At 41.3% G+C, this 17,475-nt stretch overlaps 1 protein-coding gene across 1 annotated transcript; it reads left to right on the top strand.

Moving 5' to 3' along the window:
• The first annotated feature begins 576 nt into the window (after positions 1-576).
• Positions 577-16,754, top strand: si:ch211-117c9.5 (sodium- and chloride-dependent creatine transporter 1). The gene is made up of 14 exons (XM_035905512.2): positions 577-1,245; positions 2,532-2,828; positions 5,987-6,118; positions 6,199-6,535; positions 6,801-6,933; positions 8,065-8,199; positions 8,314-8,417; positions 13,236-13,360; positions 13,470-13,582; positions 14,369-14,509; positions 14,945-15,047; positions 15,137-15,237; positions 15,314-15,484; positions 15,705-16,754. The coding sequence occupies exons 1-14, from the start codon at positions 1,215-1,217 to the stop codon at positions 15,831-15,833; spliced, it is 2,052 nt and encodes a 683-aa protein (XP_035761405.1). The 5' UTR covers positions 577-1,214; the 3' UTR covers positions 15,834-16,754.
• Positions 16,755-17,475: the final 721 nt, after the last annotated feature.

The following is a 17,475-nucleotide window of genomic DNA, read 5'->3' as shown; positions in this document are numbered from 1 at the left end:
AACTAACTGAAAACCAACAAGCCTCTTGCTTAAAACAGCAACAATCTTCAGTCTTCATTCAAAGTTGTCATGCATTAAAATTTTTGCTCGCATGAATTAAAGCTCATATTTATAAATGTGAAAAATAAATTAAAAACAAATCTCTGAATCTATATTTATCTTTGGGGTGTATTGAGATTTGTATCTTTGTAAGCAGATCCGTAACTACGCAGAAACACCTCTGACAGTGACAGTGAACGATAATCTGCAGACGATTACATAAAACTGAATTTCTAGAGAAATCTAAATGCGTAGGCTGAGTGTGCATACACCTGAGAATTCTAGCGTTTTGACTGGCGTGCTGTAAACACGCACAGCTCGGCTGGATCTCGGAACCACCGAAAACATTTTTACGTTTGTTTGTTTGTTTTCCTACACTGTCGTGGCGGATCTCCCGATGCTTGTGGAGACGCATCTACGGATACGGGTTCTGTTGCCCTGACTCCGGACTCACAGGCTCGCGCTGCCGGGCTGACATGCCGTAGTAATGCTGTGCTGCTGATGCTGTGCACAAAGCACTGGGCTCTCCTCAGCCAATCACGTCAGCTGACGGCGGGAGGAGGCGGGGGAAGCGTCGGTCACAGCTAACGGACCGCGGAGCAGGTCACATTCTTCGTCCGTCGAATTGCGGCATACCGTTCGGGATAATGGACTTGTAACTGGGCGATTTAAACACAAAAATCATTACCCTAAGGCGCAGTATAATTTTCATTTAGCTCTTATCCATGAGATTCTTCAGGCTTACCTTCAAGTGCTTCGTGGACTGCTTTTGAATCTCCTCCTGTCAACGGCTGAACTGACCGCGGCGCTTTGTGAAATTTTCCATCTCTTGGCTGAGCTGAGGGGTTCCAACGTGAAGAAACTGAAAAAAAAAAAAAAGAAAAACTGAGATTTTTTTTCAAGAAGGAGAAATAAACTCAGAAGATCAAAAAAGAAAAAAAAAAAAAGACAACTGAAGCGCTGAACAGTGTGGTTACATCTCCCTGTCTGCCTCTCTGAGCCCGCCGGGTGCCTTCTTTGGCCAGGCATTTAAAAACTTCAGCTGCCTCTGGCTAAATAAAAACAGCCAGCTTGCGCTTTTAAAAATATATAAATATATATATATATATATATATACACATACATATATATATCTATATATATATATACATTTTTTTGTGCCGCCACTCAGCAGTATGTCACCTGAGTTGGAAGAGAACAGCCAAGGTGAGTATGACGTACGACCTCCACTGCTTAAAAATGACTTCTTAGGTAGGGTACCATATGAGTCAGCCACTAGCTAAAAACATAAACACAAGTAGGTGAATTAAAGCATCCCTGCTTCTGCCACAGTTTTAACATTATTGGGTGACGATAAAAGCTTCCACACACCAGCTGCGCTTAACCTGCTTCAAATCTATTATTTTACTGCATCATGCTTGTACGGAAAGGAAATATAAATAAACATGGGACCAGAAGCCAGTCAATTAAGGGTATTTGAGTCTCTAAGGCTACATCTCTAAGCCAGTGTAGCCTTAGAGATGATCACTGGTGGTGAATACAGAAGACCCTCATGTCAGGGTACAGTCATTCAGCGTTCAGCTTATGAATTTAATGTGCCTCAACGATATGATGCAAAATACTTAGATCTGTGGTGAAGACAGACAGTGTATACCTGTGTTGCCCGCCAGTGTGCCTTCTTGGCCAGGCGTTTTAGAAACTTCAGCTGTCTCTGCATTATGTCCTTGAAGCATGGCCATTTTATTTAAGGGCAGATTTTTTCTTGACTGGAAGCTGTTCCTCACACAGATGATTCCTCAACCACAGGTATCCTCTTTTAAGCTTGCTCTGTAGATGCTCACATCCCTTACCTTCCCCACTCTTTTCTCATCCTCTGTTCACACACCCCCTCAAAACTGCTCTGATCTGGATTCAGCTGCCTTTGAATCCAGCAAAGAGCGGCTCACGCTAATATTGGGGAAAGACACTAAGTGCCAAGTTGCATTTGTGTTTGAGTGGTGCATGAGAAAGAAGAAAAGCTTTGTAAGTAGCAGGGGAGCTTGACATGTACCTTGAGGCGGCTTTATGCTGTGTTGTACCGCAGCACACTAATCAGTCTGTCTGTGAGAGAGAGAATGAACATCGGGGGAGGGTGCAGTGATGACAGTATAACTGCAACTGGATGTGGGCAGTTTGCAAAAACAAATCTCATGTATGTGTATATTAAGATGTATTACGCTCCTGTTACCGCTGGGGGGGAAAGTACGTAATAACTGGCCAAGCTTGCATTGACTATTTTAATGAATGGAAAGCGTGCAGCCTCTCGTTCTCTCTATTCAGCACGAGTGTGGCCTAAGAGACCGGAGCTTGTCTGACGTGTGATGTAAAGATCGGAAACTGTATACTTGCCAGATGATGTGTTGTAATATTTTATGCTGTTGTTATATTAATGCCATTTAGTCATTTCCATATCTTTGTGCTTGTTTTTGAATCAATCCTGTTCTTCTGTCCAGGTGAAATCAGTGTTCCCCAGCTGGACGCAGGGATACTGTCTGAGGAGGAGGGCAGCGCATCAGCTCGCCCTCTGGTGCCTGTGCCTGGGGTGGGCTCAGGGTGCGATGACGGCGGAGGGGGGGGCCCAACGCAGACCCAGGACGATACTGCGGCTGGAAATGGGTCTGTAACAGTACCAGCAGCGGAGAGAGAAACCTGGACCAGACAAATGGACTTCATCATGTCCTGTGTGGGTTTTGCTGTTGGCTTGGGCAACGTGTGGCGGTTCCCTTACCTGTGCTACAAAAATGGAGGAGGTGAGCTCCCAGAGCACTGTGTAAATGTACTCCGAGTAAAACGTTAAGCGTGTATGACTGAGCATGGTGGCTCTGTGTTTAACACTGCTGCAGAGGGCAAGAAGGTTACAGGTGCAAACCTGCTGGTTGGCTTTCTGTATGCGTTATCTTCCTAGCACAGATGAGAGACACGCATGTTTGGCTAATTAGCGATTCTAAATTGGTAGTAGATGTCTCTGTTGGACTGGCACCCTTTATCCTCCAACTGTTGTCTGGTGGGATAAGTTCCAGCCATAGCATAAAGTGGATAAATGACTGGTATTAAAAGCTAATGAAAAAAAGCTACCACAAGAGAAAGTCTAGTTTGAATACACTGAAGCTCTTTTCTTTTAATGCATTCTTCATGGATGCATTATTTAAAATAACCAGTTTAGGAGCTCCTTCACTTCACACTACTGGTGCCATCTGCAAAGATTATACCAAAATTATACCATGATAATTGCCCTTGTATAGCAAACAAAAGGTGGCTCAGCTATCAGCCCTGAGGGTCACACTGCTGGTGAAAAAGTCCACCATTTAGCCACGAAACCACCATGGGACTAAGTCCTTACTGACCTCTTTATAATTATTAAAATACTATGAATACAATATTCAGCAACAAGAAATTCAACAATTTCCATATGATATGAATAAAGTATTTATCCATCTCTGTATCTATTTATAAAATATTATTTAATGCAAAAAAGATTACGAGTTACAATTAGTTTGGTATCAAAATGAAACGTATATTTAAAAAAGAGATTCCAGGAAAACAACGTTTCTAAGTAATCCTTTAAAGTATGATCCTCTAAGTGAACGATCATTCAGCAGTGAAAATAAACTCAGATAGCCAGAAGGACAACCGTGAAAGTCAATGCGATGAGATAAAGTTAGACAAAGCAGGGCCTGCGTGGCTGTCAACACGTAGCTCAAAAGCCCCAGCATGTGATATCACCATATTTATTATAGCTGCCTGTTGCTTCATAGGCAGACTTAGGCCAAGCTGCACTACGACCTTCCTCTTCCTTATGTTGGCATATGATGTTATTTGAGCTGTTCCAAGTCCTCCTTTCATCTGTGCCAACTTTGTTCCCTCATTACCTGACCTGGCTGCAGCTTTTGGCCTAGACTGTTTCCTTATCTCTCTTATCTCTGCCCTACCCACTGTTTCATTTTATTACGAGGTGTTTAGTTGAAGTAAAACTAAATGAGAGACTGTGTGTCTTAGTCCAGCCCTTTTTGTCTCCCATCTATGTGTCTTGTGACGAGTGGCTCTGATACCCACCTTCTGGTATCATATAACAATAGCCTGCCTCACACAGTCCACCCCCCCCTGTGTTCCTGCCCAGCACTCATGAGACAAACAAAGGTGCTCTTTCCCACCCGCCTGCTGATAAGGAGGCATATGAATATGTCACACAATAACCGTCCTGTGACTGCGCCCGTCCTTTCCCTCCGCGTCAGCGCAGTAACATCCGCTACTTCACTTTCCACCTTTGACCAACCCAGGGTACACCTTGTAACTCAACAAAAAGTATCAGATAAGAGCTGAGGCTTTAAGTGAGCACTGCTTGTTGGTGAAACAAGGACACGCTCCTCTGGAGACAATACCAGGTGAATACACTGTGAAAGCACAAAATTATTGCCCAGACAATCTCATCGTTTTATTTGTAACCCAGCTCTTAGGCCTGATGTGTCCGGTTGAGCTATGATTAGAGAGGATTTACTTAAGCCTATTAAGGATGCAGTTGCGTGATGATTTGGCCAATTTGTTTGGTAATGTCAGCACAAGAATTTTCTCCACTCATTCCATTCAGTCGTCCTATCGCATCTTTCTCCCCTTCTCTCTCTTTTCCTCTTTCTGCATCTCTCTCAGTCTCCCACCCCTCTCTCTCTTAGACTCTCGCTCACGAATGTTTCCTTATATGGCTACAGCCCTCTCCTCTCAGAGAATCACATAAAGAAAAATGAAGCGGATGAGAGAGAAATTGTAAAGCATTTGCACAGCGAACCAGGTCAATGCCTTTGTGTGTCATTTTTGTTATTTGTTGAACCTCTGACACGTTGTTGTCCCAATTTTTCTGCCAGCCTCTCCGGTGATCTGTCCATCTTTCCCTCCTTTCTTCTTGGCCTCTTTCTGCTCTGCGTCATAGCTGGTCATGTGACTCCACTTCCATCTGCACGCTGTGGTGGCATAACCGAGTTATGTTTATTACTATTCCACCCAAACCATTGCAGGTAGATGCAGGGAAGTAAATTCCTTGTGCTGCCTTTTTTGCACCTTTTTGCTATGTTTTCTTCTTCCTCATCAGAGCAGGCTACAGTGTGAGAATTCAAAATGAATTTATTTATAGAAAACACTTGCTCTGAGCCAGCTGCTGCTGATCAAAACAAGTCCTAGATGTCTCTATCAGGACTAATAATTCCCATCTGACTCCATTGTCGTCTCATTTTTCTGTCTCCTCACCTTGCAGTTTTTGAGTTCAAGGACAAACTAGTGCAGTTGCCTCTGCACGCGGGAGACATTGTCTCCCACACTGACTTTCAGCGCAGCTTTTATCTGTGGCCTTGTCTGTCCTCCTCCCTGACTCCCCCCCCCCCCCCCCCCCCCCCGTGTTCTGTGTTGCTTCTTCCTCCTTTTAACCGTTTCTTCTTGAGCTGAACGTTTAATTACTATGAGCCTTGTTGGTGTGTGTGCACTTTGCATTCTTAAAGACATTAAATATGACTTTCATGTCATGTTTTCTGCCTGTTTCATTGTCACACATATTCAAAGAGCCTGAATTTGTTAATTCTGCAGTTGAAATTAGAATAAATTATAATATGAATTAGTTGAATTTAATGTTAATGATATAATTAGTTAAAGATTTGAAGATATTAATGAATAGCATTTAATTGTCTCTAAATATGCTTCCTAGCATAACGTCTGTGGGAGTGTGGCTTTCCTAATTTCTACGGTCTATTTAAATTTTTAAACATGAAAAAATGAAGTAATGTATTTCTCCAAAGTTACTCATAGTTGTTTAATTTAGCACATGAGGCATTCATTGTGTTTATTAAACAATATTAATATTACAGTAGCACAGTATTGAACACTGTTCCTACCTGCCTGTGATGAATATGAGTGCCGTGTGTTGCAGGGGTTTTCCTGATCCCTTACTTGTTGATTGTGTTCATCGGGGGCATCCCAGTTTTCTTCCTGGAGATTGCCCTGGGACAGTTCATGAAGCAAGGGGGGGTCTCTGCCTGGAACATCGCGCCCCTCTTTAAAGGTACATGCAACACATTTATCTGAAAAGCTATAAATCTAGCCACCATTTTTGATTTAGAGCTCACCTCTCCTCTCCATTAGGTCTGGGTTTGGCCTCAATGGTGATCGTGTTCTTCTGTAACACCTACTATATCATGATCCTGGTGTGGGGCCTCTACTTTCTCTTTCACTCTTTCACTAACCCACTGCCCTGGGCCACCTGCGGACACCCCTGGAACACCCCCAACTGTACACAGGACTTTCGACGCACCTGCCACAACCGCAGTACCGCCCAGCCTGCTCCACCATCGTCTGCCGCCACCAACTCCAGCCTCTTCTCCTCCACATCCCCGCTGAACCTCTCCTCAGCCCAGCTCCTCCTCAATGGCAGCTGCATGGATGTTGAGGGCCTGCGTTCTCCTGTCATTGAGTTTTGGGAGTATGTCATCCCTTGATTAAGCAGGCTTTCTGCAGTTTTTAAGTACATTTTTAAGGCTGTGCACACAGGTTTTTTTTTACCAGTTGCAAAATGCATCTTATTTTAAGTTTTGCTGGCATTTATATGCCATTTGCAGGATGTATAAGGAAATATAGTTTCACTCCAGCTGTGCACTTTATATTTGAACATTATTTACCTCATAGCTTTAAATGTCTTTGTTGTGTTTGGAAACAATGTTTTTCACATCTTTTGTTCTTTCTTCTAGACGTAAAGTGCTTCGTCTGTCTGGAGGGCTGCACGAGCCCGGTGGTATAAGCTATGAGATGGTGCTGTGTCTTATAGCCACCTGGATCATTGTTTACTTCTGTATGTGGAAAGGAGTTAAATCTACTGGCAAGGTAAAGTATTTTCTGCCTGTGCAATACATAATACACAATGTTACAGGGCTGAGTGCAGATTAATATTTATATCCGTTAGTATGCTGCACATAAAAGGCTGTCAGGGATCATGGAGTGCAGTCTAATGTTCGAACGGCTTCATGGACAGATTTAAATAATTGCAGCATTTTTGCCCTTTGACCCCAAATCAGCTTTAGTGTAATGTGGGGATCAGTGTCTAGACTGAAACACAAATTACTCTAAATATATGCATACTTTTATTCTTTTAAAAGTCATATTCTGTATATCTTTTCACTGCAATCCCTAAATCTTTATTATGTAACACTCCGCATACAGACTGCTCAACCTTCCGCTTTGTAGTTGGCAAAAAAAATGCCCATTCCTCATTCTTTTGAATCTCCTTATGCTGCAGCATATTGAGATGTGTGTGTTTGCATACTTGTGTCTCCAGAGTAGCCAAAGCTCATAGAAAGAGGGGAAAAATAATGAAAGCCACTGAGCCAGCCAGCTATAAGCCGATTAGTAACTTTCCACCATGTTTGAAAGCTGGAAAGGGGCTTTTCTGTCCATGTTCTCCCCTAGATCAAGGCAAATATGTGCTTTCTCACTGCTTTGCTCTCACCACACTGAAGCTTGGACTTGATTTTTCTATAAGGTAGCAAGGTAGCAAGCTGTGACTTTCTCTGTATAATGTGACAAAGACTGCATTCTGAAAAGGACTGCCAAAACCCCCTGCTATTGCAGGAGGTTTACAAAATATCTGGCTTTCCATTTACAGGCTACCTTTTCTCCAAAGTAATATGACAGGCCTCATTACACATCTACTACAGGAAGGACCTAATGGGCTTCTACTTATGACACGAGTATTTGCAAAGCAGGTAATTGTTTAATCAAAGTGATAAAAACATGCTTAGGCCCAGCTAGATAAGCTGATGAACCATGTTGATAAGCATTTCCAGCTAACCTGTTCATTTAATATGAGGGGCCCAACTGTTTAGTTTTCTCCTTTCACTTAATGCAAGTTACTGCACAGTCTTCAAACTTGACCTCCCCACCCCAAGTATGTCCCAGAAATGCTCCTAAAAGTATTTAGAGGTGTGCTTAACAGGTCTTGTTTTTATCTCTCTGCAGGTTGTGTACTTCACAGCTCTCTTCCCTTACCTGGTTCTGGTTGTTCTTCTTGCCCATGGGGTCACTCTGCCTGGAGCATTGGATGGCATTGTTTATTACCTGAAACCAGACTGGTCCAAACTGGGAGAAGCACAGGTTTAACTTTTGCATAAGCTTTGCTTTGGATAAGAACTGTTCAAATGACATCTAAGAAATGTAAGTCAAAAAAATTGGGGGGAAAATTACTCACACGTGTCTTTTCTATAATAGGTGTGGATAGATGCCGGCACTCAGATTTTTTTCTCCTATGCCATCGGACTAGGTGCCCTGACGGCGCTGGGTAGCTACAATCGCTTCCATAACAACTGTTACCAGTGAGTGTATACACAACATAGAATCAGACACTAAAGGGGGCTGAAAGGGGGCCAAAATCAGCACAAAGCCTGAATCTGCATTCTGCTTCATGTGACTGTGGACTTCAGTACTAAAATAAACCAGAAAAAAATGTATTTCCACTACAAATAGGCTTTCTTTCACTATACACCCAATGACAGGGAGAAGCGCAACCTCAGTCTGACCTTGCTAATGATCACATGAAGACCCAAAAAGATCTGAAACATTCCCTCACTTGCACTTTGAATGCTTTATTGTAAGATCTGCTCTTTTCTCTGAACGCCACTATGACTATTAGACTAAAACATTGTGCATTAGAAGTCTGATCGAAGTCATAAATAGTTGTAAATATATAAGAGATCTAGTTTATCTTCAAGCAAACATCCCTTTATGCATTTCCAACAAATGTAGAATATCAAGTATGCACTCAATGAAAACTCTCACGTGGCTTCAATGAAAGTTTTCATTTTTTTGTAAGCTTGCATATGTTTAGCCAGAAGAGACAGATACGTAAACCTATTAAGAGCCTTTTGAGGTATTTGGCTACACAGTAGTAACAAGTAGGGCTGCTTGATTATGGCAAAAATGATAATCACGATTATTTTCACTGAAATTGAGATCTCGATTATTTGACGATATTTAACAATAACAATGTATTGAATAATGACTTTAAAGATTGTCAAAAAATAATATAAAATAGTGTGAAAATACTGATAACAGTGCAAATGTTTGCAATATAAGAAATAAATGAAAAATGTAAACATCTATGTTTAGTGAACTTTGCAGTGTTGCTCTGTGGTGCAGCTACGACACTGTAGCAAAGTTTACACACTGTGTCTACTTGATCCACGTCTGACTGAACCCATAATGTTTCCACACCACTGAAGGTTTTTTACCGCTTTTCAACCAACAGCAGTCACTCTCCTCTCCAAATAACTTCTGCTCAGCTTTCCGAGCTTCCCTCGGGTCCTCTTAATCAGCGGTCCCCAACCCCCGGGCCTCGGACCGGTACCGGTCCGTGAGTTGTTTGGTACCGGGCCGCGAGAGTTGAGGCTCAGGTGTGAAATGTATAGTTTTCAGGGTTTTTATCGGTTTTTAGCGTTATTTTGTTATCGTTTTATCGTTTACTCGGTTTTCCTGGGTCTTTTCAGGTGTGTTATGAATACATTTCTTTTTTTTAGTACCGGTACTAGTTTTATTTTGTTGTGTTTATATATTGTTTTATATTAAAGGCCGGTCCATGAAAATATTGTCGGGCAGAAACCAGTCCGTGGCGCAAAAAAGGTTGGGGACCACTGCTCTAAATTGTTGTGACACGTGTTCGAAATGCAGAGAGCTGTGCTCGATTTGCCACACGGAGCAGCGCGAGAGTAAAGCACGAGGGAGGGGCTAATAATCGGTTCAGTCATTTTTAATGATCATTGAAAGACCAGATCATAATCGTGATTAAAATTCGACTAATTGAGTAGCCCTAGTAACAAGGATTTTATTTTTGATAAATCTCAAGCACTTACTTATTTAGAGGGCCCTTAACAGCATGGGCCACATTTTTTTCCACTCTTGACCACAAGTGAAAGTTGAAAAATGAGTTCACATGAGAGTTTTTCAGCCCTGTTTCTTACACACATTAGGCCCAGAAATAGATGGCAAGATTTCTATAAGCTATTCATAGAGTTGAGCATGTAGTATATTTTGCATCTGGGTTACAGATTTCTTGCTTTAAAAGTAAAGCAAACATAGTTTGATTAATGAGCTTTTTAGTCATGATGGCTGCATCTGTTTAGGGATCAAACTATCAGCATCTCCATCTGTTGGTTCACCACTTATATGCCCCAAAGTGCACACACTGCCATAAGAAAATCTTTTACTGACTCAGGTGTGAATTGTTTAGAATATAGCAGTCAAAGGTCTAGGGCTGCCACAAACGATTATTTTTATAGTCGACTAGTCAGCGATTATTTTTGCGATTACAGCTTATTGCACCAGCAGCATCTGCTCTTATGTAACTATCATTAGCTTACAGCTTTAAGTGTTTAAGGTATGTGCTAACTAAAAATAAAGACAAGATGATAGTTTATTACATTTTAATGAAATTTGCAGATTGTTTCGGTGGAGTTTAATAAACTCCTTGCTATCTAAAATATAACAGGACACGGGAGTAAATTCTCGAGCATCTCACACTTCTGATAATCAGCTGTCTGCTTGACGTTTATTCAGCTGTGTAAAAACTATAACTTTAATCTCAGCTAAACCGATTTACTCAGGAACAAATAAAATACTTAAAAAAAGCCAAACAATAACATTTTTAAGTTATCTAAGTGACTTATATATATTTAACCTGAGTAGCGAAAGATGGCGGTGGGTTTGAAAACGATTAGCCGGGAGTCCGGTGTTCTCACGGCTCTAGTGAGCCTAGCCCCCGGCTAGCTATCGAGCTAGTGGCTAACAGACGCCTCCGAAAACGTCAGAGCGCTTTTGAAAATATGTGGTGTCTTGATAAACTGAGCAGATATTTGAGGTTTACACAGCTACATTCTCACCTGAAAATATGTTAAACGTTTATTTTGTGACCCAGAAAGAATAATAAGAGTAACATTAAAACTAGCTAGCGACCGCCATTGTTGGAAACTGAGCTGGGCCGCGCTATGAATTCTGGGGCACAGCTTCTTCTTCTTCTTCGGGTTTAACGGCAGCTGGCATCCTTGTACATGCAGTGCTGCCATCTTTTGTTTCAGTCCGTTATTACACTCTTAAATCCTACTACTTATTCCTGCGTCTTTTGGGATCTTACAAAGCTTCAAACGACGTGTTGACTATTAAATTAGTCGTCGACGATTTTAAAAGTCGACGTAATCGTGACTAGTCGATTAATCGTGGCAGCCCTACAAAGGTCACAGTCATTGTGACCTCGCAAAACATATTCCTGGCTATAATGCAATAATTCCTCTGCTGATTCATATAAACACTGATATAAACACAGCCTAAGAATGCTAGCTGTGCACAAAAACAGCCAAGTAGTGATGCAAGCAAGAATAACTGGATATTTCCATATATGTCATTTAATATTTATGATCATTTGACATATCTCTTCAAGCTATGACAGAAAAATGCAGTTTTATTGAGCAGTTTCTGGTGCCTAAATTGCAATGAAACAGCACACTGTTTTGCACCAAAGTCCTTGTCCAACCAACCTTTTGGCTATGAGGTCACACCCCCCTTGCATGTGTGCAAGGGGGGTGAGACCTGGCCAGTGAAATTTGCCCCTGTAGTGATGCTGATTATTTTATTTTTAGCCTGTGGCGATAACCTGTTCTGGATTGAGCTTGATAAACCACTTATTGAGCTTTTTTCAAAAGCTTAATCATTTGCAAGCGTGCTACAGGTATAGATACAGGTATGTATTTTTTATTTTTTTTGCCTCGCTAGCCAACACAGGAATTTCAAAAACGGACACAGAGTGAAGTCTTCAAGGGAAAAATTCATTTGAAATAAAGAAATAACAGATATAAATGACAGACAAAATACAGTTTTTTTGAAAGTCCATCTATAAGTTGTGGAATATTAGGAAATGTAAACAAAAGTTTTAGACATTTATCGTAAATAAAGTTAACATCACTTTTTAATAACCAAAAGATGAACAGTTCTAGTATTTTATAAAAAAATAAGTAGTTTATTGGAGTGAGTGATTGGATCCTCTGAATATACTTACACAGTGTTTATACATAAATAGTAAGCTAAAAAACAAAAGTAAAGTTAGGCGTAGTTTTAGATAGATGTTATGTTGAGTATAACTTTTTTAATTCAACATTTAACAGCCATGTTTCCTGGTGTGTGATGACAATTACAGCCTCAAAGAGCGGCTCCATAACTTTAAGTTGTTTGAACAGTTTGGGTCTTATTACGGACTGCTTTCTTAAAACAAACTGTCATTCTGACTTGTTTTGATTGTTTACATCCACACACATGCTTTTGTGCGCTGCCTCAGATTCGTACAGATAGTGCTGACTGAATGGACTGAATTGCTGTTGAATGCATTTGTGTAACAGTGTTATAATAATCATCACAATGCAACTGCTGTTTGTACATTCTTCATATCAGTCAGCATTCTTGGTTAGACTTGTCAGAATAAACAAAGGAATCCTGCTCACCATGCAGGCAGATAACAGAGACGTTGTTGACTTAATACTCATTCCAATCTCCTAACATCACTGATATCGGATATATTGCATATATGGAACACGTAGTCAACGTAGTTTTCCTTTCATTCTGTATCATCCGTGACCTTGGACAGGCTTATTTGCTCTCTATTCTCCACCTGACAACTGCAAAGACAACATCTGCTTTTAGAGAAATTGCTATTGATCCCCAGTTTAGCTTCCCGGCCCATCTCTACTCTCTATGCCAGTGTTTGTCTTGAGTCTCTGACACAGGCCTTATGTTACAGCACAATATAATGCATCCTTCTATCTCATTTCATTTATTTTATGTTGTTACGTTCCCCTGAGGGGCCTAGGCGGTGAGGGGGAAGTAACAAAAAGTGTCCGGGTCAGAAAAAGGAGTCAAGGAGGCAAAAGGGTTAAATCAAAGAGTTTTATTAAAATTCCTACCAAACTCAACTAAAAGAGACGGACAAGCCGCTAACACCATTTAAGGAAAACAAAACTCAAGCGTTGGTCAATAACGTAAAAAGTAAGTCAAAAAGAGAGAGCAGCTCACTAACTGCAAATACACCAAACAGGCACCGTAACATATGTGATAGTTTCCTTGTTTTTTTTCTTCTTCTTTGTATTTCTGTGTAGGGATGCATTTGTGCTCGCTCTCATCAACAGTGGAACCAGTTTCTTTGCCGGCTTTGTGGTATTCTCTGTGCTGGGTTTCATGGCTACAGAACAAGGAGTGGACATCAGTAAAGTAGCCGAGAGTGGTAAGAATACACCTTCCCCCCTGAAACGCTGTGTAATTTGTATTAAGTAATAAGCATCACCAGTGAGAGCCACATGTCCACAATGATGGCTCTGTTTCTTAATGTGCAGGTCCAGGCCTGGCCTTTATAGCCTATCCCAAGGCTGTGACTCTGATGCCTCTGGCACCGCTCTGGGCAGCACTTTTCTTCTTCATGTTACTCATACTGGGGCTGGACAGTCAGGTACTAATGACTGACTTTCCTTTATATCATAATTTTGGAGAAAGAACTCATCTTACACAAGATAAATACTAATTTTACTGGAATCTTACGTGCTTTTATTTTTTGGTGTCAATCTAATTCCTTCTCTTTTTCTATCACTCTTCCATTCACTAAAGAGACAGAAACAGCCTGAAACACCAGTTTTAGGATTGCATTTCTCAGCTGCCTGTTTGTTGTGTGTCTGTTTGAGCCACTGCCTACATCCATTGTTTTACAGCCCAGGGATTTGTCAATGAGCTTCTGTGTGATTCACACAGAGAGTGTCTGTCTGCTCTCCATTCATTTACTCTCACTTTCAATTCTCTCCCTTTTCTTTCCCTTCTTTTTTTTAACTGGCATAGCCTATCAATATCCTGCCATCTCTGTTAAATAATGTAAAAATAGCTTCGCAGCTGTTATCTGCTCCACTCATTATGGTTGCTGTAATATGTTTAGAAGAGATACACATAAGCATTCTTTAACAGGGAGACGGTTCATGATAAAATGCTCACTTGCAAACTTTTAAGTGTCACTTCACTGCATCTGATGTACGATTGTCTGAAAGAGGAGTTTATAGAGTAGTTGGTGGGATGACACAGCGTCCACCTCTGTACTGGAAACAAGAACTAGCTCATTTCTGCACCTTTATGGATATTTTTGTGTGATATTTAATGTGTCTGTGATATCAGACAAAAATACTAACGCACACAGAGTCAAAGAATTCTCATTCACTGTTGTTCCTCTACGTTCCCTCTTTTTCACTTACAGTTTGTCGGGGTTGAGGGTTTGATAACGGGAATCATGGACATGCTGCCCCCAAAATCTGCCCTGGGCTCGCTTCGGCGAGAGGTAGTAGCTGCCATCTGCTGCATCATCTGCTTCCTCATTGACATGTCCATGGTTACTGAGGTAAAGTCAAATTTTTTGGTCATTAAATGTAATTTAGTTGTATTCCTCAGAATTAGGTATTTTTCTAGTTAGCTATTTGTAGATTACTACAGAGTACCTTTTTTGTATTATTCTAATAAGGTAGATTTAATTTCTTACCAGTCTTGTAGTAAAGATAAGTGTCCTTTATGGAGATTTGCATCATAACCTCCTTTAACTAATAATAAAATGTGCTTGTTGGAACTGTAAACCACTCTTAGAAACCAACCGCTCACATATTGGCCCTTTTAGCCCTGTGCTCCTAAATTTGTTAGAGTGAATGCATTCTGTCATTCAGACGTAGCTTTCACTGTAGATTTGTGGAAAGATTAACGGAAGGAACTGCATGTCTGAAATGTGTTATGAATTATTAAAAGGATGGTTCTGATGGTCTTCTGCTGTCACCGTTTCTATCAGGGAGGGATGTATGTCTTCCAGCTGTTTGACTACTACTCTGCCAGTGGCATCACATTGTTGTGGCAGGCCTTCTGGGAGTGTGTGGTGGTTGCATGGGTGTATGGTGAGACAGCGCTGCACAAACACAGCACAAATTATACAAACTGCACTGTCCAGGGCATTCTCACAACATCCTTACATTACCCCTGTCAGGCGCAGACCGTTTCATGGACGATGTGGCTCGTATGATCGGCTATCAGCCCCTACCCTATATGAAGTGGTGTTGGTCCTACATCACACCGTTTGTCTGTGTGGTACGTGCTACTTCATTATTTTTAAGTAAACTGTATCTGCAAGTGGAAAACTAGTAATATCTTGGCATTCATATAGGGAGTGTTCCTGTTCCACGTGGTTAACTACAAGCCCCTGACCTACAACACAGTGTACACATACCCCATCTGGGGTGAAGCACTCGGCTGGGCGCTGGCCCTATCCTCTATGCTCTGTATCCCTGTCACTGTTCTCTACAAACTACTGCGCTGCAAAGGATCTTTGCGGGAGGTCAGTGTTCATGGGTGCTGCCATGTCTGTTCACTTGCATTCTCCTGTTTCTGTTTACTTTTGGTCAGTAGGAATGCGTCTCCTTGGATGTTGCCATCACTCGTCTATGAGTTATTTGTTCAACTGATTTCCTCATTAATCATTAAAGAGGGCTTATTGCAGAAAACTAAATTGTCCGTCCCGTCCCAAAAAAACATCTCATTGTGTTTTTACTCTGTAGCGCTGGCAGCACCTAACCACACCAGTTTGGGGCAGACATCACCTGGAGTACCTGGCCCCTGAGAGTGAGGCCAAACTGCTGCCCCCTGCAGGAACCAAGGGGACGCTGCTCTTTGAGAGTGTCATCTGATGAGCTCCACAGAACAAAAGGGCCAAGGTCATCTTTGACAGCAGCAGACACGTACATACGCAAACAAACTTATAGATTATTTACACACCCTTAAAACTATAAGAAAGACCTGGACAATGGACCAAAGATTAGATTGGAGAAAAACAACCATGTATTCATCACATGCTGATATACCCTCTGCTCTGTTTTCTGACTCTACCTCGCCGGCTTGCCCCTCTCTTTCTGTCCCACTCCTGCGTTTGTGCTGTTCTGTCCTGTATTGCTTTGTCTGTGTGATGTAGTTTGTAGTTTGCAATATCTTCCCTTTCCACGCCTTCCTGTCCACGTTTTAACAGCCTCACTCAACCCAAGCAGCCATGCCATCTTCAATGAGCATAAACCTAAAAGAGTCTGATGAGTTGTTTTAAAATTAAAGACCTCATATCTGCTGCTGATAATGCCACGGTCTGAATGCTTATGTGTGTAGCTGCACGTATGCCTGTGCCCTTGTGTTTATAACCCTGTCCCGTGCGTGTGTGCGTGTCTGTATGAATGGGTGTTGCGTTAGACCGTGGGCCACGGTCTGTGGCGATGGTATTTTCCATTTATATGTAACATTGCCCTCAGCCATTGTTTCCTGCCAACTGTTCTCTGTGAATTAACTGTACAAAAAAAACAACTTCCATTTGTTAAAAACTAAAATTATCATGACAAGCAATGCACCACCAATTCCAGCTATGTATTATAAACTAACTTAAGTATCCAGTGTGTTGTACGGTCTGTGAATCAGTGTTAATCTTTGGAGGGGATGATTATTATTATTTCCACGTGAAGAGAAGGAGAGAAACCTCTGGGTGAGCTGTTTAAAGAGCAGGAGGCTAGGATGACAAAGAATTGCTGTGACGCCTGATGAGATGCAATAAATGGCCAGATAAAGATGGATGTAATGTGTCTTTTATGGGTCTTTATTTACATACTCATTCATTTTTATTCAAATAAGATATGTACAGAAAGTACAGAAAAACAAAAACAAACTCCATAGATGTTCAACAACTGCATGTTTTCAACATTTTAACCTTTGTGTTGTCCTTGGGACATTTTGTCCCTGTGGACCACAGCTGTATGGAAATCGGGACAATTGTTTAGTATGTAAAAGATGGATGAAGCCACTGTGATGTCATCCAGTGGTCTTTGGACTGTTTGTTTTATGGAGATAAATGTTTAATCTCAATTTGCTGCTCCGTTTGGTCTCATTTCATTAACCCTCATAATGTCCTCCCGATTTCCATACACCTGTGATCCTCAGGGTTAGGGTTAGTTAACATCCAGGTAGTTAAAAAAATAGCTTAGACCTTTATCAGTGTTCCTGCAGGCTCATCATTTATTGTGTTAGCATCTCATTAATTAAGAGTCATGAACATGTCTATTATACAGTTTACACATAAATACACATTGTGCGCTGTTTAAACAGTTGTGCACTATCAAATACAGTTCTACATTTTTGAAAGCTAAAAAGTAAAAGACGAGGGAAAAAAGCCGTCAGTTATCAGTACACAGACAGCAAATCAGGTTCTCGTTTAGCTTCTAAACAGGCGCACGGTTTAGCTTCTGATAGGAGCAATAGCAGATGACAACAATCCCAAAAATAGAAGGGAGCTCAAGA

Source organism: Neolamprologus brichardi, chromosome 20 (assembly GCF_056152115.1).
Source record: "Neolamprologus brichardi isolate AB-2024 chromosome 20, ASM5615211v1, whole genome shotgun sequence".
NCBI lineage: Eukaryota > Metazoa > Chordata > Actinopteri > Cichliformes > Cichlidae > Neolamprologus > Neolamprologus brichardi.
The sequence above is the reverse complement of the archived record's forward strand: the minus strand, read 5'-3'. Positions and strand labels throughout refer to the sequence as shown.

Coding starts and splice junctions, on each gene's coding strand:
- si:ch211-117c9.5 (XM_035905512.2), top strand. CDS start 1,215: ATGTCACCTGAGTTGGAAGAGAACAGCCAAG. Junction 13,361..13,469: donor CAGTAAAGTAGCCGAGAGTG/GTAAGAATACAC, acceptor CTTAATGTGCAG/GTCCAGGCCTGGCCTTTATA. Junction 15,048..15,136: donor GGTGGTTGCATGGGTGTATG/GTGAGACAGCGC, acceptor TACCCCTGTCAG/GCGCAGACCGTTTCATGGAC.